Source organism: Danio aesculapii, chromosome 23 (genome assembly GCF_903798145.1).
Source record: "Danio aesculapii chromosome 23, fDanAes4.1, whole genome shotgun sequence".
NCBI lineage: Eukaryota > Metazoa > Chordata > Actinopteri > Cypriniformes > Danionidae > Danio > Danio aesculapii.
In genome coordinates this window covers 11,581,950-11,609,389 of record NC_079457.1, presented here as the reverse complement: position 1 = coordinate 11,609,389, position 27,440 = coordinate 11,581,950, and the positions used below count along the sequence as shown (strand labels likewise).

The 27,440-nt window shown below is 34.1% G+C and overlaps 1 protein-coding gene across 2 annotated transcripts in view; it reads left to right on the top strand.

Annotated features, from left to right (window-relative positions):
- Positions 1-26,810, top strand: part of lima1a (LIM domain and actin binding 1a) — a 39,173-nt gene extending 12,363 nt beyond the window's left edge. For both annotated transcript variants that reach the window (XM_056449544.1, XM_056449543.1), the window contains exons 4-11: positions 3,690-4,022; positions 17,285-17,348; positions 17,682-17,788; positions 20,276-20,353; positions 21,872-21,914; positions 22,390-22,433; positions 23,184-23,317; positions 25,271-26,810. In XM_056449544.1, coding sequence (XP_056305519.1) covers positions 3,690-4,022; positions 17,285-17,348; positions 17,682-17,788; positions 20,276-20,353; positions 21,872-21,914; positions 22,390-22,433; positions 23,184-23,317; positions 25,271-26,198 — 1,731 coding nt within the window. In that variant the 3' untranslated portion in view covers positions 26,199-26,810. The remainder of the gene's footprint in view (positions 1-3,689; positions 4,023-17,284; positions 17,349-17,681; positions 17,789-20,275; positions 20,354-21,871; positions 21,915-22,389; positions 22,434-23,183; positions 23,318-25,270) is intronic.
- Positions 26,811-27,440: the final 630 nt, after the last annotated feature.

Here is a 27,440-nt window from a genome sequence, read left to right as displayed (position 1 = left end):
ATACTGAAAGTTAATTCTACTCATTTGAAAAGAGTTTTGAACTCCGTGTTGAAGGTAACGAGTTAAATACCTCATTACTTCAACTTAAATGGAGTAAATTCACAGTACTCATAGTTTAGTTTAACTCAAATGGTTTCCTTAAATGGTTTAAGTTGTCTTAACTTACTGGGTTTTACAGTACTCAGTTGGTTTGAGTTCTCCATTTATTGGGTTTTTACTGTGCTCAAATTACTTTGTTTACTCAAGTAGATTAAGTTCACAGAACTCATTAGGATTAGTTTTAGAACTTAAATGGGTTTGTTGCAATCGGTTTCCTCAAATGGTTTGAGTTACGTTAACTTTTTTAGGTTTTACAGTGTAATAATCTGTTCAGAATTCCGAGTATTTTTGCAATGATTTTAGATTTATGTTCAACAGTTAGACAACTTGGACACAAATAGACTATACAATTTATTTATATTTAGTTGAAGTTTAAGTTAATTAACAATCGGACAAACAAAAATGTAGCTAAATTATAAATATTTATTTTATAAAAAAAAAATTTTGTCTTTTATTAGCAATTAGATGAGCATAAAATGTCAATACGTTAATCTGATTATATTTTGTAAATAATTAGAAAAATAATTTTATTTAAAGTTGAATTATTATTTTGTCTCTAATTAAAAAAAAACATCTCAAAGAAATTTTTTCATAATCACCCATACAATTTTGCAATTTACTCATCCAACACTAGTTGTTTTTCTGTTGTTGAACACAAAAGAAGATCTTTTAATGAATGCTGGAAACCCATAACCATTAACACCCACAGTATTTCTAATGTGGATGTCATTCTTCAAACTATTGTTCGTTCGTATTCCTTCGACTTAGTCCATTTATTCATCAGGGGTCGCCACAGCAGAATGAACCGCACTACTTATCCAGTATATGTTTTACACAGCGGATGCCCTTCCAGCTGCAACCCAGTACTGGGAAACATCCATACACTCTCGCATTCACACACGTACACTACGGCCAATTTAGTTTATTCAGTTTACCTGTAGCGCATGTCTTTGGGATGTGGGAGAAACCGGAGCACTTGGAGGAAACCCACACTAACAGGGGAAGAACATGTACATGAAGTCCCCAGCTGGGACTCAAACCAGCGACCTTCTTGCTGTGAGGTGACCGCGCTAACCACTGCGCCACCATGACACCCCTGTAGCTAAATTAAAAACTTATTTTATAAATTATATAATTTTTTTTAAATTAGCAATTAGACAATGTCAACACATTCTTCTGATTATATTTAATAAATAATTAGAAAAATAATTTGTTAAATACATTTTAACAGTCTTTATTATTTAAAAAAAAAAATCCTAAAGGGATAGTTCATATCAAATTTTCCAAAATCTCCCATAAAATTCAGCCATTTTACTCATCCTCCACTAGTTTGTTTTTTCTGTTGTTGAACACAAAATAAAATATTTTGAATGCCGGAAACCAGTAACCATTGACATCTACAGTATTATGGTTTTCTACTGTGGATGTCACATTCTTCAAAATTTTGTTGTATTCAACAGATCAAAAATAACAAAACAAACCTTAAACTAATTTTTAAGTGAACTATCCCTTTTATTGCAGATTTTTATCTTTTTTTTTATTATTTAATCAACAATTAGACAAACGTAACAAATTTTATAATCTATATTTGTCTTGGTTTATAATTAAAATACTTTAGAAATATTATTTTTACAGTCTACAGGTTGAGTGAAAATGTACATGATCAATTAGTCCTGACAGCATAGCCTGTGTTTTTAGGTCATTGTAACTTATCAAATTAAGTTAAAATGTGATTAACTTAGTTTTATAAGTTACACAAGCTGTTTTAAGTCAGTTTAACATCGTATAAATTCAATGGACTCATAAGGTTAATTTGATTCAGCTTAAATTTAAGGCAACCAGGATTTTTTTTTTTACAGTGTACATGTATTCAAGCATGTAATCTCATTGTATTTCAGCAACTTTCCTTCTTTCCCCCCATTTCCTGTCAGCGCTTCCCCTTTTTCTGTTCTTCCTGGTGTGTCTGTCCTGTTGTAGGGGGGCTGGTCTAGTTCCCTCATGCAGATACTTTCTAAAGACTAGCATCTGGTGCTGCATTTTTTTCCTCATTTCCAGCAGCACACTCTGAGGGAGCCACTCCTTCCATTTTTACCAGGTTTCTGAAGCTTTTGTAATCAAACTTTTCTAACAAACTAACACTGATTTGCTTTATCTAATCGCTACTAATCACTTAAAGATATTTTGTTAGACTTTTAATTCTTATAACTGCTTTTGTTTGGTTTGATTGTAGTTGTCATGTATTTTTAATTGCACTTTAACTCCATTTTAAAGTAAATCTGTTGTTTTGAAAACTCTAAATCGCTGTTGCTTTAAAATACTTACTTTTATGATAAAATCGAAAGTTTTACCAGTCAATAACATCTTTAATTAGACTTTTACTCTATTTTATGGTAAATCTGTCATTTAATAAAAAAAAAAAAACTTCAAATCTTGATTTTTGCCTTAAAATGCTTGCTTTTTTTTTATTTTTTTTATACTTTTCTGTTGGTCTTTTATTTAAAACTGTCAAAGTCCTCACAGGTTGATCAGTCAGTGACATTTTAATTGGGCTTTTATCATAAATCTGTCATATTTTACACTAAACCCGCTGTTAAAATGTTTTTTTAATGGTTCTCTATGATAAAATTGTCATAAATTTCCTCAAAGTATCATTAAAAATGTGTTACTGACTGATAAATCCTCTATTTTCAGGTAAATCTAAATCTGTATTTGTTTAAATTGCTTGCTTCCTTTGTTGGTTTTCCTTGATTAAAATGGTCATAAAGTCCTCAGAGGGTTTATTAGTCAGTGACAATTTTAATTAAAATTTTACTCTATTTTAATGTAAATCTATTGTATTTAAAACATTTTTTACATTGTTTTAAAATGCTTGCTTTTCCTAATGGTTCTCTATTCTAAAATTGAAATGAAGGCCTCAGGGTATTTATCAGTCAGTGTGTTGTATTTAAAACTCTAAATTTGTGTCTATTTAAAATATTTCTATGATAAAATCGTAATATTTACCAGTCAATAACATCTTTAATTAGGCTTTTACTCTATCTTACTGTAAATCTGTCATATTTAAAACTCTAAATCTGTGTTGTTTTAAAACACTTCTATGATGAAATCGTAATATTAGCCAGTCACTAACATCCTTTATTAGGCTTTTACTCCATTTTAATGTGAATCTGTCATTTTACACTAAAACATGCATGTTGTTTTTTTGTTTTAAAATGGTTCTCTACAATAAAATTGCCATAAAAGCCTCGATTTATGAATCAGTAACACATTTTTAATTAGACTTTTACTCTATTATTAGGTAAATCTGTCATATTTAAAACCCTAATCTGTATGCTTGGTGTTTGTTTTTAAAATGCTTCTCAATGATCATTTTTAAAATCAAAGAAAAATCTACAAAGACCTCTCAGAGGATTTGTAAATCTTTAAAATTGTATGTTGTTTACAAAATGCTAACCTTTTATCTTCGTTATAGCAATAGATCAATGCAGTCACAGGCCAAAGTTTACATCATCTAGTCTCTAAATTCGAGTTGAAGTTGTGAAATCTCAGAAGTGGCACTTTTTAAGTTTTTTTTAATATCTTTTTTGCAGTCTCCAGAGAAATCGACTCCAGGCCTGCGCAACGGCAATCTGAGTGTCCTAAAGCAGCTCTGGGAACATACAGCCGAAACACCTACATCTCTAGAACCCAAAGCGCACACCGGACAGCAGGAGAACCATCATCAACAGTCTGGTGTTAAAATCCCATTGGAGACCACTGACGTACAGCTTATCGACGGCACCGATCTGCAGAGTTTGAGCAACAGTGATCAGCCAATGGAGAAGCGGACGCAACGAGATGCGGAGACCGTCATCGAAAAGCCCACCGTTCCCCTCAACAGCCTGAAGATGATGTTCGAGAAAGGAGAGCCCTTTCATAGTAATGTAAGTGCAAGAATTTTGGTTTAGTGTGTTAAACATCACTCTGGTATGACTGTACAGGGTTTCTGCAGGCTTCAACAAGTCAAATTTAAGAACGTTTAAAGACAATTATAAATGAAACTTAAGACTTAAACAGGGTTAAATGGCTTGGGCCAGTGGAAAAGAATTTTACTTGCCCCATTAAAAAAAATCAAATCAAATTGAGTTCTCTCTTAGCCACATACAACTCTAGTTGTGTACATTTTTTTTTAATATACCTTTTTTCTTTTTTTTCTCTTTTCAAAAAATAGACCTGTTTTTGGCCTCACCAGGCTACTGTAAGCAAATTCTGTATGGAAGAAATCTTTTAGTGAATCCAGTTATTAAATTAACTTTTGTTAAAGGGGTGGTCCACTTCGATATCTTACTTTAAACTTTAGTTGATGTGTAATGAAGCTGTGTGAACATGAACAACATCTCTGAATGCAAGACGCTCCATGCAAAGAGAGACATTGGCTTTTATAGAGTTAGCATAGCAAAGCCTGCATCAAAAGAACTTTGGGGACTACAAAAAAACACATCCAGGTTAATGATGTCATAAACCCTTTAGGTTACGCACATACACCCCTCACAGTGAAGGGGCATGGCCAGAGGCACTTTAATGTTATAACAGAGATGCTTCCTGGTGATGTGGAACTGATCTGTGAATTACAACTCATGTTAACTGACCAATCAGAGCCTCATGAGGGCGGGCCTTTCAGAGGAACTAGGAAATATGACTGTTGTTTTCATGTTAGCTGAGTAGCTATAATCAAAGTAAGATATATGAAAAAATAATGTGGTTTTCTACAAATGAAGGATGAGCACGCATTGCTTTGCACCCCATAAACTGTTTTCCAGATTTACCAGAATATAGGAAAATTAAGTCATCCAACATAAGAGTTCAGTAAATTTTAGATAATTTTTTTTGAAGGCCTGAAATTTTGTTTCTGAAATTTAAGACATTTTAAGATCCCGCAGACCTCCTGCTATAAAGGGATAATTCAGGCAAAATGTACTCCTCTAAAATAATTCAATTTCTGTTGAACAGAAATTAAATTGATGTCAATTGTTGATGATATTGATGTCAGTTTTAGGAAAAAAATACTATGGAAGTCAATGGCTCCCAGTGCATTCATCAAAGTGTCTTTGTTCAGAAAACGTATATAAAGTAGTTACCATCCACATCCTTTTATATTTTGCTTAATCTCACTCATTAGAAAATAAAAGCAGTTATTTTAATATTGTAATAACATTTTACTTGGGAATTAAGTCCTAAAATTATTTTGTCATCTTGTCATTCCTGGAAAACTGTCAAATCCCCAAAAAAGTACAGTTATTGGTATCAGCAAGTACCAATAACGAAATATCAAAAAATAATATTGGTGCATCCCTACATTTTACTGTATTTTATTTTTTTATCTTTTTTGGGCAATTCCCAAATGTTTGAACCATAATGGATTGTCTGGATGGCCTATTTCTGAAGCTTATTTTACATGCATAAATGCTCCGAGTGGACTTTTTGGATTCTGGGTTGTCTTTTCTGCTTGCTGGATATCTGCTTGTATTCAAAACATTCAAGAGAGACTGGTCATGCTGTGAGTCACATGATCTGATCATGAAGACTCCAGTGCGTTTCAGTCCATCTCCTCTCTCTTGTTTCTGAGGATTCATTGATCCGCTAAACACTCTGCAGGTCAGCTATCATTGGTTTGCTTTGTATAAAATGTCGTATTAGTTGTGCTTTCAAATTGTAGCTTCACTTTTAACGTTGTTTGATCGTTTTAACTCCGTGTTAACTCTGGCATGTAACTTGTACTTTTCTAAATGCCTTGCATGTTTACCTGACTGCAAGTTGTGTCTTGTTACTATCTGCAACCATACTGATATCAGCTGTAAAATGCTGCTTTAGGGGATCAAGTCTAGCACTGAACGATCTGCCTGAAGGTGGTCCAGAACACGAAATTGCACACAACTCCTAAACTCTTGACTGCCTAGATCAATAACTATCAAGAAAAAGTTGATCTTTTGCATTTGGACGACTACAATTGGGTCATTTACAAAATGGGCGTTGCCAGATATATATTATAAAAAAAAAAAAAAAGACTGTAATTCATAAATGATGTGAATGATGTTTAAGAAATTTGACATGCATATGTATGGAGTCAATCTAGGGCCATATCTACTTTACAAAATAAAAGAAAGTTTTGCAAACGAAAAAAGTATTGAGCAAAAAAAATAAATAAATGCAAATTTCCAAAAATTGCAAAGCAAAAATTTATTTGAGAAATTGAAGAACTGCAAATAAAAATCAGCCAAAAAAAAAAAAAACTAAAATGTTTGCATTTAAAAACAAAACCATATATATTTCCAAAACATTTTTTAGCATTGCCTTTACAAAACCCGTCCAGTCAATTGCAATGCTCAATTTGATTAGCTTTTTAGTCTACTGTAAGTTTGCAACGCTGTTTTCACTTTGCACTTCACGTTTCTGCACTTAACATTTGACTTTGTGGCCCTGATTTGACAAGGGAGCTTAGTCAAGGGAACTTGGGTGTTTATGGCAATCCCGGACATACTGGGCTGTAAGGCCTCCTATGTGATCCTGTGTCTCCATGTGATGTCTCTTTAATGGATTTTTTTTTTTTTTTTTTTCTCATTAATTTTCGCTTCGTGATTTTTGGAGATTTGCATTTCTTTATTTTTGCTACATACTTTATTTTTTGTTTGCAAAACCCTTTTATTTTGCAAGTATATATGGCCCTAGATTGATTCCATGCATATGCGCCATGTGATTGCAGAAAAGCTTGCTTAATTTCAGTGTAATCTGCCCATAGGTGGCACTATAACTATTAAAAAGGTGACTAATAGTGTCTTTAGCGATTCACTCTAAGTGACTAAAAAACATATTTCTCACTGTTGACTAAATTAGTTATAGGCTTTCAAATTCAGTGGTCCTCAACCACCAGGCCGCGGACTGTTACCAATCTGTGGATCAATTAATACCAGGCTGCACAAGAAATCCTTAATTATTTCTGTTTTATTTATTATTAGAGTCTGAATGATCTTTTATTTTGAGAAATATTTATTCTGAAAGATTACCATATTGTCTGAGCACCCAAATTTAACTGCCTAGCAGCAATGTAAGAAACCGACGTCTTTGGAAAGTTTCTTTGCTAAGGGGAAAAGGCCCAGTAAAGGACCCATGAACTGCCAAGGAATGGATCCGCAACCCATTTGTCAACAAAACGGGTGAATCCACCATGTCTGTTCAAAAAGATCAACTGCTTGAGATTGCAAATGACAACTCCGACAAACAGGTTTGCATATCACGTCTTTTCTAGAGTTTGCGGACGTTCGTTATTTCCAATGGAGGTGCACGGCTTCCGTGTGCTAGCAGCTTGACACGCTTGCGCCTTCTAGACACTCACAGTTGAATGAATGCCAGGAGCGCACCACAAGTCATGTGACAAGAATTGACCGATCAGCTTCAGCTTGTGTGGAATTTACACAATTCGGTAGACTAATTATCTCAGACAAACACGGAACACCCAAACACTGCAATGCTTTGTAATTTTCTTCATAAATAATACTTGTATCAGGTTGCCAGCAATGTTTTGTTGGCATGTCATCCTCTGAAAAAAGGTTAATAGTCGCCTAGCAACCTACAAACCAACCCCCGGTCTGCGGTAAAATTGTCGAGCGTTGACTGGTCCGCAGTGATTTTAAAAGGTTGGGGACCACTGTTCTAATTAACCAGTGGTTTAACAGCATTAAGCCTCCAAGATAAACTTCAAATGAAGTTGGAACAAAAAAAATCACTGAAATGACAATTTCAAACCAAATCCGGCCACAACAGTTCCTTGTGTTCATTTTGGCAGTTCAAAACTGCTTACCAAAGGGACCTTTGGGGGAGTTTGTTTTGTTCCTAAACACCTTTGAGCTGCTAATGGCCAGTGACGACTATGCAATGGGTGGGTGTGTTCCTCAACTTAACTTAGTTACCTTTATTTAATTGTTTTTACAAATTTAAGTGGATTGAACATAAAACAATTAAATTGTCCCCTAAAAACTCAAGAATTGTGTTGATTCAGCTCATTTTAAACAAGTCGTTTGAACAAGCAGCAAAAATCATTTTTCTGAGAGTACTTCAGTTCAGATTCTGTTGTCCGTGAGGGTTTTGATTGGGTCTTCACAATATGAAGTGAAGGAATGTTTTGCTAGAATGAAAACAGAGTTACTAGTGTAAAAGTTTCTCACTGCAAGAAAGTTGGAAAAGATTTAGATTTTGTTATCTGGCTCAGAAAAAAAACTCTATTGGCCTATATGAGTAATAATAATAATAATAATAATAATAATAATAATAATAATAATTAGAACAAAATCTAACATTAGTGGTTCTTGGTATCAGCCAACATTTCCATTTCAGTTACTACAGCATCATAGAAAAGAAAAATCTATGATGGCTTCATTTTACTTGAAGATGTACTGTAAGCAACATCCTACCAACACCCATCAGAACACGGTCACACATCTACACCTTTGCATTGTTGTTGTGAGTCTGCACTGATAAGACCTTCTCGCGTTTCTTCTAAAGCTTCCTTTGAAAAGAGCTCCATTGTAAATCACTGATTAGAATCTCTGATCTACTGTTCTCTGCGAGTCTTTGTGGTTCACATTCCCGTGGTGTCTTTTAGTCACGCCTCATCTTCATCTGACATTTTGTTTATTCTTTAATCAAATTTTTTAGGAACACTCAAAGGTTATGTGTTGAGAATAAACTGGGACTTCACTGTACACAATGGTGTCTCTTGTTTGACTGCAGTGAGAATCGTACCCAGCATTTTTCTGGAAAAGACTGCTCTGTTTTGAAGGAGTGTGGGAGGGGAAAAAAGGGAAAGACTGAAAGCGAATTCCTCCTTTTCCTCATTGTACAGTCACCACCACAACACCAGCGCTTCAAAACATCTCAGCATGCATTTGACGATAGGTTGACCCACATATGTAGTTTTATTTTTCAAAGGCAAACATAACAATTGCTTATACTTGGGAGGTTTTTCACATCCCTAACCCAAAACATTAAACATCCAGCTTTAGTGAGTTGAGACTGAATGAGTGATTTGAATCATTTTAAGCGACTCAAAAGAACAAAACATTGATTTAGTTCTTGAGTTCAGCTCAATGACTCAACAATCTGGATCAGATGTGAAACAAAATATAGCTAATAACGGGGGCTAGACACAATCTACTAACATTTATTTATTTTTTGCTATTCCTGCACAGAATTTAGTAAAACACTGCAGATTTATGTGGAATGACTTTGATAATAATATAGAAGAAAACTTAACTTAAGACTGGATATAAAAAAAGAATAACCAATAACACTCTATAATAACTACACACTAGGGTTACATGGTTTACCGGTACTATGGTAGTATCATGATACTATGGCTCCAAAATACTGGCGCTGCCACTGTAGTTTGTAAACGGTAGTATTGTTATTAATGGCCTGTCTACAATACATAATGTTGCATGTGGAAAAGTCACTAAATGCTCACACGTTTGTGCAACAATAGACCATTTTATTTGAATAGTCTATGGAGCCTTCTAAGATTGCAAAACTGTGTAGAATTCACGCCTTTTATGGGGGCCTATTGCATATTTTCTGAAGCTTCAGTTTGAATATGAATTCATTCATTTCTGCTTCTGTCAATCTGATTTAATAGCTACAACACTTTGGATGACTTTGGATACTTACCATATAAGACTGAAAGAAAAAAACATTAGATCAAAACATAAATGGAAATATTTGAAACAATTTTTGACCACTTCATACTGCCTAAGTTTGTTGGAAAAATGCTCTTTTGTAATGAATTTCGTTTGGTAAAATTTAAAATCTTTATTTTTATGTATTTTTTTGTTGGTGCAAATACTTTTTTCAACAATAGGGGAATTATTAATTCAATTCAAGTAGACCTATTATAACAAATAAAATATTGCATTTCTGACATTTTTACTACTTGGTATCACGATACTTCAGCTGGTATAGTATTGTGACATGAATTAATGGTATCACGACAACCCTACCTCACACTATTAATCATCTATTAAGCATTAGCAAATATTGAAATTGTTATCGGTTAAGGATTAACACTATTTATAGAGGCTAGTAAGCAGTTTATAGCTTTATTACTGATTAATAATGCATGCATACTTAATTTAGTCATGAAAAATTTATCAGTAACTAAGTGTTGCATTATTTACAAACACTTTGTATTCAAAAGTAGTTTTTATTTTTTATTTTTTTTATTTAGGATCATTCAGAATGACTTTATGAACATTTATATATTGCATTATTCATTATTAGTTAATTTAAATGTTAACAAATGCTTTATTAATTCAACTTCATCCAGTTTTATGACCTAAACTAAAGTGAGGACAATTTATGCTTTATAAATCCCTAATAAATGGCAATTTAAAGGCTCTGTATCAACTGAAAAATAAATAACAATATGCCTGGATAATAAAATATACAAATGTTAATTTAAATAGTTTATTAATCATCTTTTAAAAACCCCATAATACTCTCAAATAACTGGTTTGTAAATTATACAATACTTAATTTAGTAATGAAAAAAATAATAATTAACAAAGTATGAAAGTACAATTATTAAACACATTAGGTGCTTATAAGTCTAGAGAGCATTTGTATCTGCAGTTATAAACTTCTTACTAACATTTGTTAATGTGGAGTTAATACTTGTATACTATACTACAATAATTAATACTACAAATGATGAATTCACTATTTGCTAATGCATAACAAATGATTCATAGTGTGTAGTTATTATAAAGTGTTACCGAATAACTTTAACTTCATTATTTGCAATAAATCCAATTACATCCACTTGTTTGGTAAACAAAGCAAGTTTTTTTTATACATCTACTAAAAGACTTTGGGGAGGGGAGAAATTTCACATGGCTAATAATTTTATTTGTCAGTAATAAATTAAAGACACTCGATTATGGACTAAAAACTGATGAATTTCTGTGGGCGCAGATTCCATGTGGTCCTACTAATATCTCAATCATGTTGGTTTTTTTGGGGGGTTATTTCTATACTCCTCACCTCTCAAAAGGCATTTCCATCAGCGGACAGGAATGAGGTCGCTCTGGTTGAAAGTCTTTGCTGTTGATGTCATGAGATAAACATCCACATGATCGCTGAAGGGTCAAACTCTCAGCTCTCATCAAAGCCAAACGTCTCTCCTTTAACCTGAGGGATGGTCATGAGGGAGAAACACTGGCTGAAATTAACTGAATTCATCATCCACCTCCTACAGCATGTCTGTTTTTAAAATCTGCTTCAGAGATTTGCTTTATGAATGTCTCTGGATATTGACTTGACTTTGCTCTGTACTGAGAAATGGAGTGCTGGAAAAGGCAGTTAATATAGAGAAGTACTAGATATGACTAGATGTAGATGATGTGTAGGGTGGATATGTTTTGTAAGAAAGACTTTCGTAAATGTTTTGTCATCAGGGGAAGATTGGCTAGTACTTTGTTTTATGCAATACACATTTAAATTTAAAACTTTATACACTACCTAACCAAAGTCTTGTTGTCGATCTCAGTTGTAAGAGCAACAAATAATCACTTGACTTCTAGTTGATCATTTGGAAAAGTGGCAGAAGGTAGATTTTTCAGATAAATCATCTGTTGAACTCCATCCCAATAATCAAATACTGCAGAAGACCTATTGGAACCAGCATGGACCCAAAATTCTCACAGAAATCAGTCAAGTTTGGTGGAGAAACCATGGTTTGGGGTTACATTCATTATGGGGGCGTGTGAGAGATCTGCAGAGTGGATGCCAACATTAACAGCCTGAGGTATCAAGACATTTGTGCTGCCCATTATATTTCAAACCACAGGAGAGGGCAAATTCCTCAGTAGGATAGTGCTGCTCATACTTCAGCCTCTACATGAAAGTTTCTAAAAGCAAAGAAGGTCAAGGTGCTCCAGAATTGGGCAGCCTAGTCATCAGACATGAACATTATTGAGCATGTCTGAGGTAAGATGGAGGAAGCATTGAAAATTAATCTTGATGAACTCTGGGGGGTCCAGCAAGAACGCTTTCTTTGCCATTCCAGATGACTTCATTAATAAGTTAGTCATTGCAGAGATGTATGGATGCAGTCCTCCAAGCTCATAGGAGTCATACACAATATTAGCTATTTTTCCACTGCACCATGACTTTATATTCTGTACTGTACATTATTTCTGTTAAGTGACAAGACTTTTGGTTAAGTAAAGTCAGATCTTGCTGTTCTAGTTAAATAATTAAAAATAAAGGCATGATCATCTTTTACTTTGGTAAAATAAGCATAATCTAGAGGCCTTTGCCTTTCATATAAGCCGCTTCTGATACCAAATGATCAACTAGAAGTCAAGTTATTTGGTATTCCTAAAACTTGGATAGACAAGACTTTTGTCAGGTAGTGTACGTTCATTCACACTAATTGGTTTATCCATTTGTTAATAAGAAGCATTCAATTGTTTAAAATATAATCAAACTTCACATAATCCCTTAGTATTTCATGTACTTTTAGTAGAAGTCAAAATAAGTATAGTTAATGACAAAACAATTAGCCCTCTTGTGAGACTAATTATTTACAAATCTTTCCTAAGTGCTGTTTAACAGAGCAAAAACATTTTTCACTGAATTTCCTTTTTTTTTTGTCTGGAGAAAGAAAGTCTTGGTTGGATGAAAACATTTAATTTAAAATAAATCATAATAATTTAAGGTCAATTTTACCCCCACCCCCCACCCCTTAAATTATTATAATTTTTTTTGATCGGCTGCAGAACAAATCACTGTTGTCCAATGACTTTCCTAATTATCCAAACTGCCTAGTTAACCTAATTAACCTAGTTAAGCCTTTAAATTGCATACTAAACACTATACTTAAAAAATATCTCTTAACAGTTTCTGTATTCTGTGATTGCATGTCTTTTTTTTGTTTATTTATGGTTGTGAATGGCATTATGGGAGCCTGATCCCTGCTCTGTCGACTTTTAATGTTGTAAATTCAACTCTACAGTTTAACAAAGTGAAATATTATTTAGTAGTTTGAAATAATATAATGTATAAGAAATAGTATAGAGAGAAATTAATCTGTAAAATAATATAAAATGTACTGGCAGTATATTACTGTAATTTACAACACCAACCCAGACAATAGATCACTTTAAACTATTAATGTTAATAAAAGTCACTTTTTCAAGATTAAAAGTTATTGAAAAAAAAATTAAGGTCCCAAAATGCAATTCAAAAACATAAATAAACCAGAAAAAAATAAAGCATGAATCACAACATATGGACAACTGCTTGATATTTCTTACAGTGTAGTACCTTGCAAAATAACCACTCAAATATTTCATCACCACTGCATGGCAGACAAAAGAAATGATTTTTTTTAATGACCTACAAAAAGATGTTTAAAATGTGAATCTCTTGGTTAAACAGCATTTGGGAAATATTTGGAAACAGACTTTTAAATTTAAAGGAGTGCTCATCATTTTGACTCCACTGTGTATCATATAGCGTAATGGATATATTTCATCTTTTGTCACAGATTTGATTCTGTGATAACATAAGGACACTCATTTTTTTTTTAGCCAGCTCGTGGCTCAGATGTTCCCCTCTTTTGTGCTTTTTGGATTAATAGAGGGTCTTTTGTCTGAGTCGAACCCCCCTATAGCTGCGCTGCCTTTGCCTTTTGTACTATGTTTATTTCCCGCTCCCCGGGTGTCAGCCAGCACACCAGCCTGGAGATGCTGTACTGATGCCTGGCTGACTGGTTTCCCCCCCTCCCCAAAACAGCCCCGCTGATGGCTAATCCATGATTGGGGGGTGGGCCGGTTTCAGCCCCCTTGTTGGATTTGGAGAGGTTCAACCAGCTGCCTACCCCACCCCAGCCTCTCCGCCCTCCCCCTCTCCATCTCTCCCGCTGCTGCCAGCAAAACACTGGCATGCTCAGCGTCTATAATCTGCACTGCCGGGCTTTAGGCAGACAGTCTGGGCTCGCTAAATCTCCAGGAATCACTGCACACAACGCTCACCGTTGCCTGACTGATTTTAAAATAGGTAAGACATGCGGCTTTCCGATCCATACTGATGTTGTTACATGTGGAAACTCGGTGGGATGATGATGCCAGTTTTAGTTCCTGCCGTGCTGCTTTCCTGAGAACAATGGATACAGCAGACTTTTTTGGAGGATGTGTTTGTGCTTGTGTTGTAGGACAATGTGTGCTGGGCACTTTTGGAAAAGTAAATGCTTACGATGCTTTTATGGAAACCTTTGTCATTATCTGAAGCAAAAGGGAAGGCATTATTGCTACTGCAATTAACAAAACTAAATTGCAATAATTATTTTATCCTAAACCATTTCTAATAGTTGAAATGGCACTGAACTGTTGGTTTGAAGAGAAGCTTCACCAAAAAAAAAAATGCAAATACTGTCATTACTTCATTCAGTTTGTTTCTTCTGTTAAACCCAAAAGAAGACATTTTGAAGAATGTTGGAAACTGGTAGCCTGGAAGTCAATTCTATAGCATGCAATATGTGTCAATGCAAAACAGTTCGCAACATTCTTCAAAATATCTCCTTTTGAGTTAAAAAAAAACTGATTAAAAAAAATAAAATTGTGGTGAACTATCCCATTTAGAATTGGTTTACAGTGGTTTTGTCCACTGGACTGCTCTGGTCTCCATGTGTCTCAGTCTGTTGGTGTAGAATTGCATGAGAGCGTGTGTGTGTGTGTTGTGGCAGTAAAACCAGACGCTGGTGTCTGTCCACGGCTCTCTTAGAGCTCATTAGAGGATTATTGATGCCAGTGGAGGAGCTGGTCATCCAGAGCAGGAGACACGTTTAAACGCTGCTGTCATGGCTTTAAATGTCTCATGTCACCTTTAGTAATTAGTGCTGTTTGCTAAAGTAAGTATCGTTATTACTTCAGCTCATACTTGGGGTAGGGGATTTGAACAAACCCCTTACTCGGAGTGTAAGTGCAACTTATCCTGCACTGTAAAAGGATATGAAAATGCGTGATGCTGAGATGTTTTTAAAAACAGGCAGATCATAGCAACAGGGCCCTATCTAATTTACTTTACTTTTTTGGGCTGCATTTGAGTGGTGAAAATAAATGTTCATATTTAAACTCATGTCAGGTTTGAAATCACGAAATGTACTTTAATAACACTTAATAACAACTTAACACGTTATTAAGACTTTAATAAAAGCTACATTTTTAGCAAACTTATAAAATTATCGAACATATTTTGATCTAATTAAAACGTGCAGTATTTTTCTTTTATGTATTTATTTGTTTGAGAAGTGCATTTTACTCTACAAATAGTAATGCTTTAGTATATATTTTCCACTAATAGTAACATATTTAACTTCAATTCTATTACATTTTTTAAATTGGGGTGGCCCAATAAAGATCTTAAAATATAAATTACACCTATAAATTATATATATAACATTATTTTCTACCATATTTTGTATAGTGAGAGTTAAACAAATACAATTTTAATATAAATATTTAGTATACACAAATATATTAATAATATAATTATAATGTAATGTTATGCAATAATAATAATAATAAAAATAATAATAATAATATAAAATGAAATATCCATCATGGAACAGTCCAGCAGTCAAATTTGTAAAAAATATATTTATTTTTAGTTGATTATTTATTATTTATTATTATTTTTAGTAAATAATTTAAGGAAACAACTTATTTAAAATCTAGAGATTGCATTAAAAATGCCGAAAAGGTGATTGAGTGATTTATATAAAATGGCAATATAAATAAAAGTAGAAATGGTGAATTTCAGGACTTGGGCCCCATGGCTGGAATTGATTAGGGCCCCCAAATCACTAAATCCGCCCCTGCCTAGTAACCAACAGTAAACAAGGCAAGCATAATGAAGGCAGCTGACTAGTTGTGTTGGAGAAATGTTGGAAACATCAGAGTTAATTCACCAAATGTGTTTCCGTATACCCACACAAGTCCAAAACTATCAAGGTACCATGAAAAATGTTTTTTTATTTTTTTTTATTTGGCATTTCCATCACCCAATTCTCATGTAAATTGTAAATGCACAATAATAAAGGGTGATGGAAGCATATAGCGATAGTCAAACACTGTTTAGCAATGTACTCGCAGCCTCTGAGAATAGAGAGTCCAACTTAAGCAACACCCTAGCTGCCATGTAGGTGACCCTAGCAAGTTGTGGCATCCATATTATCAACATACTAAAATCCATTTAGAAAACTTAACTAAAGCAACTGCATAGCAACACAGTGGTAACAGTCTAGCAATGCCTTAGCAGCTACTTGGAACACCTCAAAACCATGTTGCATTGTGTTTGGAAATTTACATGAACTATTTTGCTAATAACATTTGATATTTATTTATAAACCAGGGTATCCACAGGGTCTTAAAATGTCTTAAATGTCAAAAGCTAAATTATAGGCCTTAAGTCTCAAATCTACTGAAATATAATGTGTTGCAGGTCTTAAATCTTTTTTTTAACAGGTCTTTATTTTCCTTTGTTCATGTATAGCTGCCCAATCTGGCCATTAACACTCATACAATCACCAACAATCCCAATCTCAATAACTTTTTATTGAAAAATAGCTTTTTTATCTCTCTGTACCATGATGTTTTAATTACTTTCCTTACAGTAACATTTGTTTAAACGTTCTCCATTTATTTACTGCTGAGGATACTGACCTGACCTATATATTTTTTTATTATTACTTTCATATTATTGTATTATTCAATGTATTGAATCATAATAATTTTTGATGGGGCATATGAACCTGGGAACTGGAACTGGGATATTCAGTCTAAAATTTCATTCATAATGTCTTGAAAAAATAAAAAGTTTTACTTTGTGAAACCTGCAGAAACCCTGATAAACATTCAAGTGTGTGTGTATATATAGTTTGTCTGTTTGCTATGAATAAGTGATTTAAATAACGATGTAAAAACTTTATGGAGAGAACAGCGAGAGAATCGAATCAAATCATTTTGTTATGGTGAATGTATGGGGAAAAATGGCATGTTTCTTATCGAATAATCTGAAACTGATCACATTGAGCATTGACTTTATGAACTTTTAAGGTCTTTAGCCTTTTTATTTAGACATGTTATTTTTTCTTTAGGTGTCCAGAGAGCCTGGGACGACAGGAGACGGTGGATCTGACAATATGGAGCCAGGAACTAAAGGTAGAGAATCAAATGCAACATTAAACATAAACACACCAGTCCCTAACAAACACAACCCCGAAAACAAACACACTATATATATATATATATATATATATATATATTAGTTAAGTATTTACCTCTTCAACTTCCTGAATCCTTTTCGCAACACTGTACAAATCTGCTTACTGGAAAAAATGCTGATGACAGATCTGTGGAAATCTGTTTCTCTTTTCCTATTTGACCTTGTGGCTCTTATTTTCTGTGGCGCGTGTACTCTTTCATTGTATTCATATCACTATTCATTATACGAGACCACATTGACTGATTTGACTTTCCTTCCGTAATTCACAGAAAGTCTGGAGTGTGGGGTGAAAATGCTGGATTCGACCCCTCTCAGGGACAGGATGGCCATGTACCAGGCAGCTGTGACTAAGCTTGATTTCCCATCCTCCCCCACTGTAAGTGACACCGCACCACTTCCACTTCACAAAACCCTCCTGCATTTACGGTCACGCCTTTTATGATTTCATCAGAAGCAATATATCTGCTTACTGGACACTATTTGAGACTTGTTTCAATATGAAGGTTTGTCAAAAGAATCGTTAAGATTTTTTATGATATTGGTACTTTTACAAAAAAAAGGCCCTCACAGAAAACAATGTTCACAAAAAAAATGCTGGGATCCACACAATAGATGACACAACAAGTTAAAGGAATTAACTCATTAGTTTTTACACATTTATTAAACCTAAAACAATTAAATTAGCCTAAAAAACCTTCAAGAATTGTGTTTTAAATAAGTAGTTTAAACAAACAGCAAATGTCATTTTTGGTGTGCTGGTTATCCTCTCAAGGCCGAAGGTGTTTGTTTACATGTTTTTTTATTTCTCTTTGTTATTTAAGCTGATTGGAACCTAATTAGAATAAAAATCTAAGTATCATCTTTTGATATGAAGTACTTTTAGAGAAAAACAATGTCCATATATGTGGACTCATGGTTCGAATTTACATAAATCGCCTTTTCCTGAATTATTATTTTTTTAATGCATATATAACAGAAATTCATTTGAACTTGCTTTTAATATCAGAAAATTAAAAATTTTGTCATTTTGAACTGTTAAAAAAAAGGGTTTGGGACTTTTCATATGCTGCAAAACAGTTGCAGAATGTCACTGAACGTTTTATATTTTGTTACAGACATACAAAGTATTTTAAATAGCCACTTAAGAGCTAAAATGTGCTGTCCACTTATGTGGACACTCAAGCCCTAGGAGGTTAACATTTTAAAGAATGTCAATATCAATTTAATTTATATAGCACTATTAAACACAACCAAATGTGCTGAACAATACAAATCACAAAGAGACGGATATAAAATTATAGCTAAAACAAACAATTCGCACTGATAAAATGCCAAATCAAAGATGTAAGTTTTCAACCTAGATGTAAAAACAGACAGAGATGATATTGATCTAATACAGAGGGGTAGAGCATTCCACAATCTTGGACCAGCTACTGCGAAAGCACGGTCACCCCTGCATTTCAGCCTCGACTTAGGGATGCATAATAGGCCGATGTTCAGTCAACAGATGAGAAGGAGCCAAGCCATTTAGTGATTTTTAAAAACCAAGAGAAGAATTTTAAAAGGGACACGATAGTGCACAGGCAACCAGTGGTTTTAACTAGTGGTACCGGTTAAAAGCCTTGCAGCAGAATTTTGAACTGTAAATAGGATGAAGTTGTCTGACTAATCCCAAAATATCGTGAGTTACAGTAGTCCAACCTAGAGGTAATAAAAGCATGAATTTTTTTTTCCAACTTTTTTTTTCTAGATCGAATAGGCTTGACTTGTTAAGAGTCGAAGCTAAAAAAGCAGGATTTGAATAGCTTTTATATATTTATATTCAAATTTTAAAGTATACATGAATATAAATACAAATTCACAATAAAACCTAAGCCGGCTAACCAAACTACACAATAGAACTACACAAAAGATGATGTTTAATAACCAAAACAAATAGCTTGTATCCTTGAAGCTACAAACTAGCATCAGATTTTAGCAATTCTTGCATAAATTATGACCATATTTGCCACCTTTGCTACAAATGCCCTGACCAATCATGAGATTGATTAAAATGACAGTGGGCACACAATGCATTTCACCATAAATATTACATTTTAACAGACGGGTCATAAGCCTGATGGACTGTAAAAACAAACAATCAACAAATCAGTGTATTTCTCTTAACTATTAATATGCAACAAATTAGAAGTCTAAGGCACCATTAGTAGATGACTACACTACATTTATACAAGATGTTATTCAGTGTAACAATAGCTGGCATACACTGTAAAAAATGCTGGGTTCCAGACAATTCCTTCATGTTGTCCCGACACAAATTGATTAACTTTTTACAAATTGAAGTGGATTGAACATAAAACGATGAAGTAATTAAGTTGATTCAGCTCATTTTAAATGAGCAGTTTGAACAAGCAGTAAAAATATTTTGAGTGTGTCTACAAATACAAGCTATATAATATAATGGATTACTGATTTAAAATGTCACGTATTGATTTATTTAGCAGCTCAGGCATTTAAATATTATTTTTTTGTGGATCATCATAGAATTCAGAATTATTTCCCGTTTTGCATTTACAGCTATCACTTATTGCCTTTTACAATTTTTATAATATTTTAATTACACTTTTGCAAGTTTTTTTTTTTTTTTTTTTTAAGTTTCAAAGGCCTAAAGCTTTAAGTTCTTATTGTAATTACATGGAAAAATATCAAAAGCACTGTTTCCATAGTCTTCATGCCATAGAATGGGAGGTAAGGAATGACTTCAGGATGAGTAAATTATGACAAATGTTGATTTCTAAGGGAACTGTTCCTTTAAGGGAGATCACTCACTGATAACCTTTTCTCCTTTTTGTGTTCCTGATAGAGTGAATCAGCAGACAATGAAGCTCGAGCTCACAATGGGAAACAAAAGGAAAATGTGCCACCAGTGTCTGCCGATGTGGTAAGAACCATCAGTGCTGTCGACAACGTGATATCTTGACCCAATTTGCTTTTCAAAGACGTGATTTTTACTAATGCTGCACGATATTCGAAAAAATGTACATTGCAATATTTCACAAGATGACATGAATGGCACTATTGGCAAAAATATATATAATTAATAAAGAGAAGTGCATCACAGGAATAAAAAAATCAAATGTATAATAAAGCTGTTCATTGTATAAAATACAATTAATATTTGTCTACAAGGCCTTAATGCTTTAAACTCGTTTTAAAAGTTTACACAGGCCTAAAACACACACACGCAATTAATAAATTTTTATTTTATTGCGGTTAAACTGAAATGACTAGTGTGTTTGGAACTGTTGGACCTGGTCAACTAGAATCCTGACTCCACATTGCATGTCCAGCGACGTGACCGTTGCATACATTGCAATATCTATGCTAAAATGATATATTATGCAGCCCTAGTTTTTACACAGGCATATTTACTGAAACCTATTCGTGACTTATGTGAGAGGATTTGATGATAAAACATTTTAATAGAATATACATACATGTTTTTAAAATGATATTGGAGAACATTTTTCTACAGGAAATATTTGAAGGGAATTATTTAAAACTGTGTCTTCTGAGGGATTTTAGACTATCAAAATAAAACAACTTGTATGACTTTTTGTGGAAGTAGTTTTTAGTACACTGTGAAACAAAATTAAGATAACTCAAACCATTTGAGGAAACCGATTGCAACAAATCATTTCAGTTCAAAAACTAATCCTAATGAGTACTGTAAACTTAATCCATTTGAGTAAACGAAGCAATTTGAGCACAGTAAAACCCAATAAATGAAAACCACTCAAACCAACTGAGTACTGTAAAACCCAATAAGTTAAGGTAAAACCCAACTCAACTGTAAAACCCAACTCAAACCGTTTGAGGAAACCTATTGCTACAAACCATTTGAGTTAAACTAATCGATATGTACTGTGAGCTTACTCTAAGTAATGAGGTATTTAACTCGCTACCTTCAACACTGAGTTCAAAACCCTTTTCAAATAAGTAAAATTAACTTTTCAGTCAATTGAGTTAACTACACTCTTCATTTGAAAAGTTGACTGTTGGGTTTTACAGTGTAGTTTGTATATTTTTTTTATTTTACAATGAATGATTAAGAAACAGTTATGTTTGTAAATTATATATGTTGCCATGAATATAGCCATTGCTGTTGATATGGTATTAAAACAAAAATAAATAACTAAAAGACATGACATTTGCTCCTATTGAGTCCATAAACCATTTCTACATAATTTTTCATCAAACAACTCTTTTACTTTCAACCTTACTCTAATTTTTCCGCCCACTCTTCATGAAGCAATCAATTCCCAAGGATAAAATGCAATTCTTATATATCCAGTTTCAAATTATGAAATCAAAAGTCTTGCAAATGCAGTTTCATGTTTAACACAGGTTCAACAGATTTCTTTAAGTCAATGTTTCACTGTTCTCTTTATATCTGCAGTGTCCTGAATCCAACATGAAAAGTCCTGCTCCAGACAGGAATGGTGAGTTTCTGCTTTTTTCATTTTTTTTTATAACCCGTTTTAACATTTTAATCTGTTTTTATTTATTTTAATAACTGTTATTATTTGTTTTTATTATCTTATACACTTGTCTCTTTTATTCCTGTTTATGTAAAGCACTTTGAATTGCCACGGTGAAATGTTCTATATAAATAAACTTGCCTTGCCTATTTACAATTCAAGACTTGTTATTAAGCCTTTAACTAGCATTGCAACTTCCTGGTATACAGTTTGTGAATAGATTAATATTGAAATAAAAGAAGAAAAAAAACAGCTACTCAAAATTAGATTGGTGTTAAGGTTAAACTAGGATCAGCTATATTCTAAGCACTGTAATACACAGTGAGAAATGGTTTTGCTTCATTTTATGACTGAACTGTCTGTTAGTGAGTTTGTATGGCAGCGCCCTCTAGAGGTTATTTTGCAAAAACACCAAAAGTCTGTTTTCCATTTCCAGGTTCTGTTTTAAGTCCTGAACAAAACCAGCCTAAATTGGTTAAGGTGAGTATTCTTTTGAGTATTCTTTTTAATAGGTTTATTTTAAATCAGGGTTTCCACTTTAAGCCAAATACCTAAAATTCTCTGACTTTTCCTGACTTGCTGTGACCAAAATGCAAACTAATTTACAAAAAAAAGGCCTTTTTATTGCTTCATGTTAAAATGGTTTTGGCTTGAACATGATTTTTCATGACTTTAATAAGCCAATATGAGAACAAAAATGGGTAATTTACTTCATATTTTGAAAATAAATCTCTGAAGTGATCATTTTGAAGACAAGAGCTCTTAAAATGTATATTATCCTGGCATGTTCTACCTTTTAACTATCTACTGCATTTAACTTAGGTGATTGCCAGTTTATGCGCATGAAAAGAATAAAATGGAGCTTAAAAGTTGCCTAACTATCCATAATAAACAGCACAGTATACAGGGAAAAAAAGAACTCTATCTATCTATCTATCTATCTATCTATCTATCTATCTATCTATCTATCTATCTATCTATCTATCTATCTATCTATCTATCTATCAAATTTTAAGTGACAAATCAATATTGTAAACAATAAATGACTGATATTCCATGACTTTCAATGACTAGAAAAGACCTTTATTAACATTTCATAATATTCCAGAAATTCCCGTGGGAACCCCACAATTTGTAATTGGTGAAGTGTCAGTGAGAAGAGTAATCATTGCTGGTCACAAAATATTGTATTTATCTATGTGTTGTTGTTTTGTTTATTTATATTCGTAGATGTTCCCTTTGCCTGTCCGTGAAACCTGCGTGACGTGCCTTAAGACTGTGTACCCACTAGAGAAACTTGTAGCGAATCAGCAGATTTACCACAACACCTGCTTCCGCTGTGCCTACTGCAACACTAAACTCAGGTGAGGGCAAGAGATTAAAGCATGGCCACCATCCAGCTGGACTGGCAGAAGTAGACAAGGCTAATGAGGGTGTCCCATTTGTTGGTTTATGATTAACAACAGTTTTAACAATTTTGTCTCTTCACCTGTCATGTTGCATTAATTCATATTAGTCTTTACATTCTTTTTAATATATATTTCAAATGGTTTCTAATCTTACTAGGTCATGAAAAAAACGCACTTTAAATCTTTTAGAGATTTATTAAAATATAAATTCAATTAAATTATGTCACTATTGCAAATTTTTTTTGTTGTCTAATTTTACTGGTAAAATATTTTTGTTTATCAATATACATTTAACATAAAAACACAATCTTCTGAAATAACACTAATACTTCAAATTTTACACATACATTATGTATGTTTGTCCTTTAAGCACATGCCAAAAATGTGCATTATTTTATTATTAAAGCCTCAATATTTCATTATAATTAATGTTATTTATAACCAAAATTGTCTCCCATCAACGAGCTTAGTCAAAAGTGTCCATTAAAATGGCAATATTTTATTTCAAAGCAATTTCAATGTAAAAACAATATACATTTTTACTTGAGATTTAATTTAGAAAAGTAACGTTGTGTTCATTCGCTGTTTTAGTTTACTATTAATGAATTTTTTGTAGTGGAGGGAGGAAACTCAAATATGGTTGAAAGCAGACATGAAAAAAGGATGTTGTAAAGTTAACTGCAAAACATTTTAGGACCCAAAACCGCCATTCTGTCGAGAACTTCCCTGAGTTAACTGATTCGTGCTATGCCTACACAGTAACTTATCTTTACGGACGTGTTGTGTTTATGTGATTACTTACGGATATGGCGATCTGAGCTGTTTATCATCTGAAGTTTCCATGTCCAGTCGTGGTCCGCTGAAGCTGCTCCTGACGGTTTGTAATGTAACTTATGCAAGTAAAGGCGGAATTACCCAGCTAGCAAAGTGCTTCACCTTACCGTTACTGTATTCCCGCCGATTTTTATCGTGTTCGCGCGCCCCGATGGTGTCGCGTCAGATGTACCATAATGGCAAGACCTGCATTAAAATAATCGATATATTTACTTTATTCACGGGTTGACTTTGGTTACAGACGATGTTTACCAGTATTTTAACTAATAGTGCGAGAGTCAAACAGACTTGACGGTCGGAGCTTGAGTTTTAAACCCAAACACTCACCGTGAACGTCGCCAATTAAAACCTTTGCATCAGTACACTAACTACATAAAACTGCATTACAAACAATCTTAATGGTTTGTAAATGAAATATTACAGCGAATTATTATTTTTTGTATTTTATTTTTCACTATAGACGAAGGGTGCCCAAACTTTTTCTTATGAAGGGCCAAATAACTAAACTTGATTGAGGCTGGTGGGCCGGAGGTAAACAGTTGTAGTCAGAATTATTAGACCCTCTGAATTGTCTACAAACTCGTCAGTCTTAATTCATTAAGATTTTCACCATACCTTTTGAGTTTGAGAGCAATTATAACCCAGTCTGTATAATCTAGTGAATGAACTAGTTTAACTGTATGAAGTGGTGATTTTAAATGTCTCTGAAAGCTTTTAGTCCCAATAATACAGGTTGAATCTTAATTCAAAAAAGGTATTACAGATGTATTTCAGGATTTAACAAAAAATTAGTTATAACCACAGACACAAACATTCAAAAGCCCAATGGGGATGATGAAAAGTGCTAAGTTTTGGGGGTTTGGCGCACAAAAACACAGCATACTTGCATCACATGGTTAAAATACCTTTTCAAAATGTTTTCATCTTCTCTGCATTATTTTTTGGCAAAATAATAATATTTTGGTCAGTACAATGGGTGCCATTCACGACAAGTCAAGTGTGAATACTTCAAAATGCTCATCTTGGTTTGTTTCTTATCTCTCTTTCTTTATTTTGCCTCCCTCTTTTGGACAGTCTGGTGAACTACGCCTCTTTGCACAACAACGTCTACTGCAAGCCACACTACTGCCAGCTGTTTAAAGCCAAGGGCAACTACGACGAGGGTTTCGGCCACCGACCCCACAAGGAGCTTTGGGAAGGACGCCCCGAAGGAGCTGATGACCAAGTAAAGCTTTCGCCTCAAGAAACAAGCCCAACAGTAGAGGAGTCTCCAATGGTTAAGGTTAACGTGCTTGCGGCCACTTTAGAGACCAGGACCCAGGCCACGTCAGAGAGAGTGGAGAAACCATTGGAAACAGGACGACTCAAGATCTCCTGGCCTCCGCAGTCTGAAGGGGATGAGAGCGCAACCCACACAGTTACTGATGGCAGTGGAATCAAACCCATTCGCCCCAAATGGCCTCCAGAGGGCGACACTGTATCAAGCAATTTGGACCTGGAATCTGATCTTCCAAAGCTTCGCAGGAGCGTCTCCCTTAAGGAGAGAAGCAAACCATTTTGCATCTTCAACTCCGCACCTGTCGCTCAACCCAACAAGAGATGCCAAAGATCTCAGTCAAATGAGAAACCAGACTCCGAGGAGGAAATGTCACCCGTTTCTTCCACCACTGACACCACCATTTCTTCTGAAGACATGACTGAGCACAACCTGTCTGAGGAGGAGGACCACGATAAGACCAAGGAGGAACAGATGGAGGAGGAGGAGAAAGTTGATGCGCAGAAAGAGGAACTTTCCTCTCTGAAATGCAGCACGCCGGATAACAGCCCACCGTTGTCACCTGGGAGCGAGTCTGGATTGGATCCCGAAGAGAACCAGGCTTCGCAAGATGTTGGATTCTGGGATGGAGAAGAAGCTGAGGAAGACGCCGCTGATGTCACTGTGGAGGACTTGATTAAGAGGAACCGTCATTATGATGATGAGGATGAGGATGATGTGGTCTGAGTCATAGATTAGATGGACTTTAATTTTCTCAGAAGCACCAGCATACTTTCATGTAGTCTCTCCATTGTGGGTCTGTCATTTTTGTGCAATTCTTAATGTTTTCGGCTTTTACATGTGCCTATAAATGTTACTGAACTGAAAAAAAAAAAAAACAAGTAGTTGTCCGGTTATTCGGAAGGTTTCTCTAGTCTAGATGATATGCTAGAGCTCTCGATTTCTTCATGTCTAGTTTTATGAAATTGTATTTCCTTTTGGTGTTTTTTTTTGTTTTCTATATTTTATATATTAATAGAATAGGATATCTTATTCTGCTGCTGTTCGTTTTCTGAACATTTGCATTTCGGAATGATTAAAAAAGAAAATATCATGAGGCCAATTTTATTGTTAAGTTCAAACACCCATGTTTTGTTCGATTGACACTATTATAATGCACTTCAATGTACTTTAAATGTTAAAACACTCCCCCAGCTGTACCACATTGAATTGGCAACCAATGAATGTTTTAGAATTTTCCAATTGTATTATTTAACTGCATTTTTAAATGTCTTTTTTTATTATGGGACCAAATACCTTGGGAAAACTTTTGTTTCAAATAAATTTACTTCTACAAAATCTTGAGCAAGAGAGCTTTGTTTTACTAGCATGATCCTACATTAACCATTTTCTAGATAAGCAATTTTCTAGATTTTACCCACAGGATATCACAGTGTAAACCACTTCATTTCAAAGAGAAGTGTGACATTTATGAGATTGTGTGGTCACTATTTAATTGAATTTACTATTAAAATCAGTCTCCAGGATCTATCTATCTATCTATCTATCTATCTATCTATCTATCTATCTATCTATCTATTTGTCGGTCTAATGTTCTATACATCAATCTATCTGTCTGTCTATCTATCTATCTAACGTTCTAGCTATCTATCCGTCCGTCCATCCATCCATCCATCCATATGTCTATCTATCTGTCTATCCATCCATCCAACTATTGATCTATCCATCTGTGGATTAAAATGACTGACTTTGTGACTGTTTTTATAAAATTGTGTTGTCTTCAATTGTCTTATTGCTGTGAAAATACACAAAAAAATCTCCTTTAAGTCTCAAAAACAGTTGGATTCACAAAATCCTTGAGGGACTGTAAAACTAATCAGTCAAAGTTACTCAAAAGTTGCAAAACAACATAAGCATGTCAAAGACAACAATTATCTTGAATAATTAAAACAACTTTTACTGGGACAA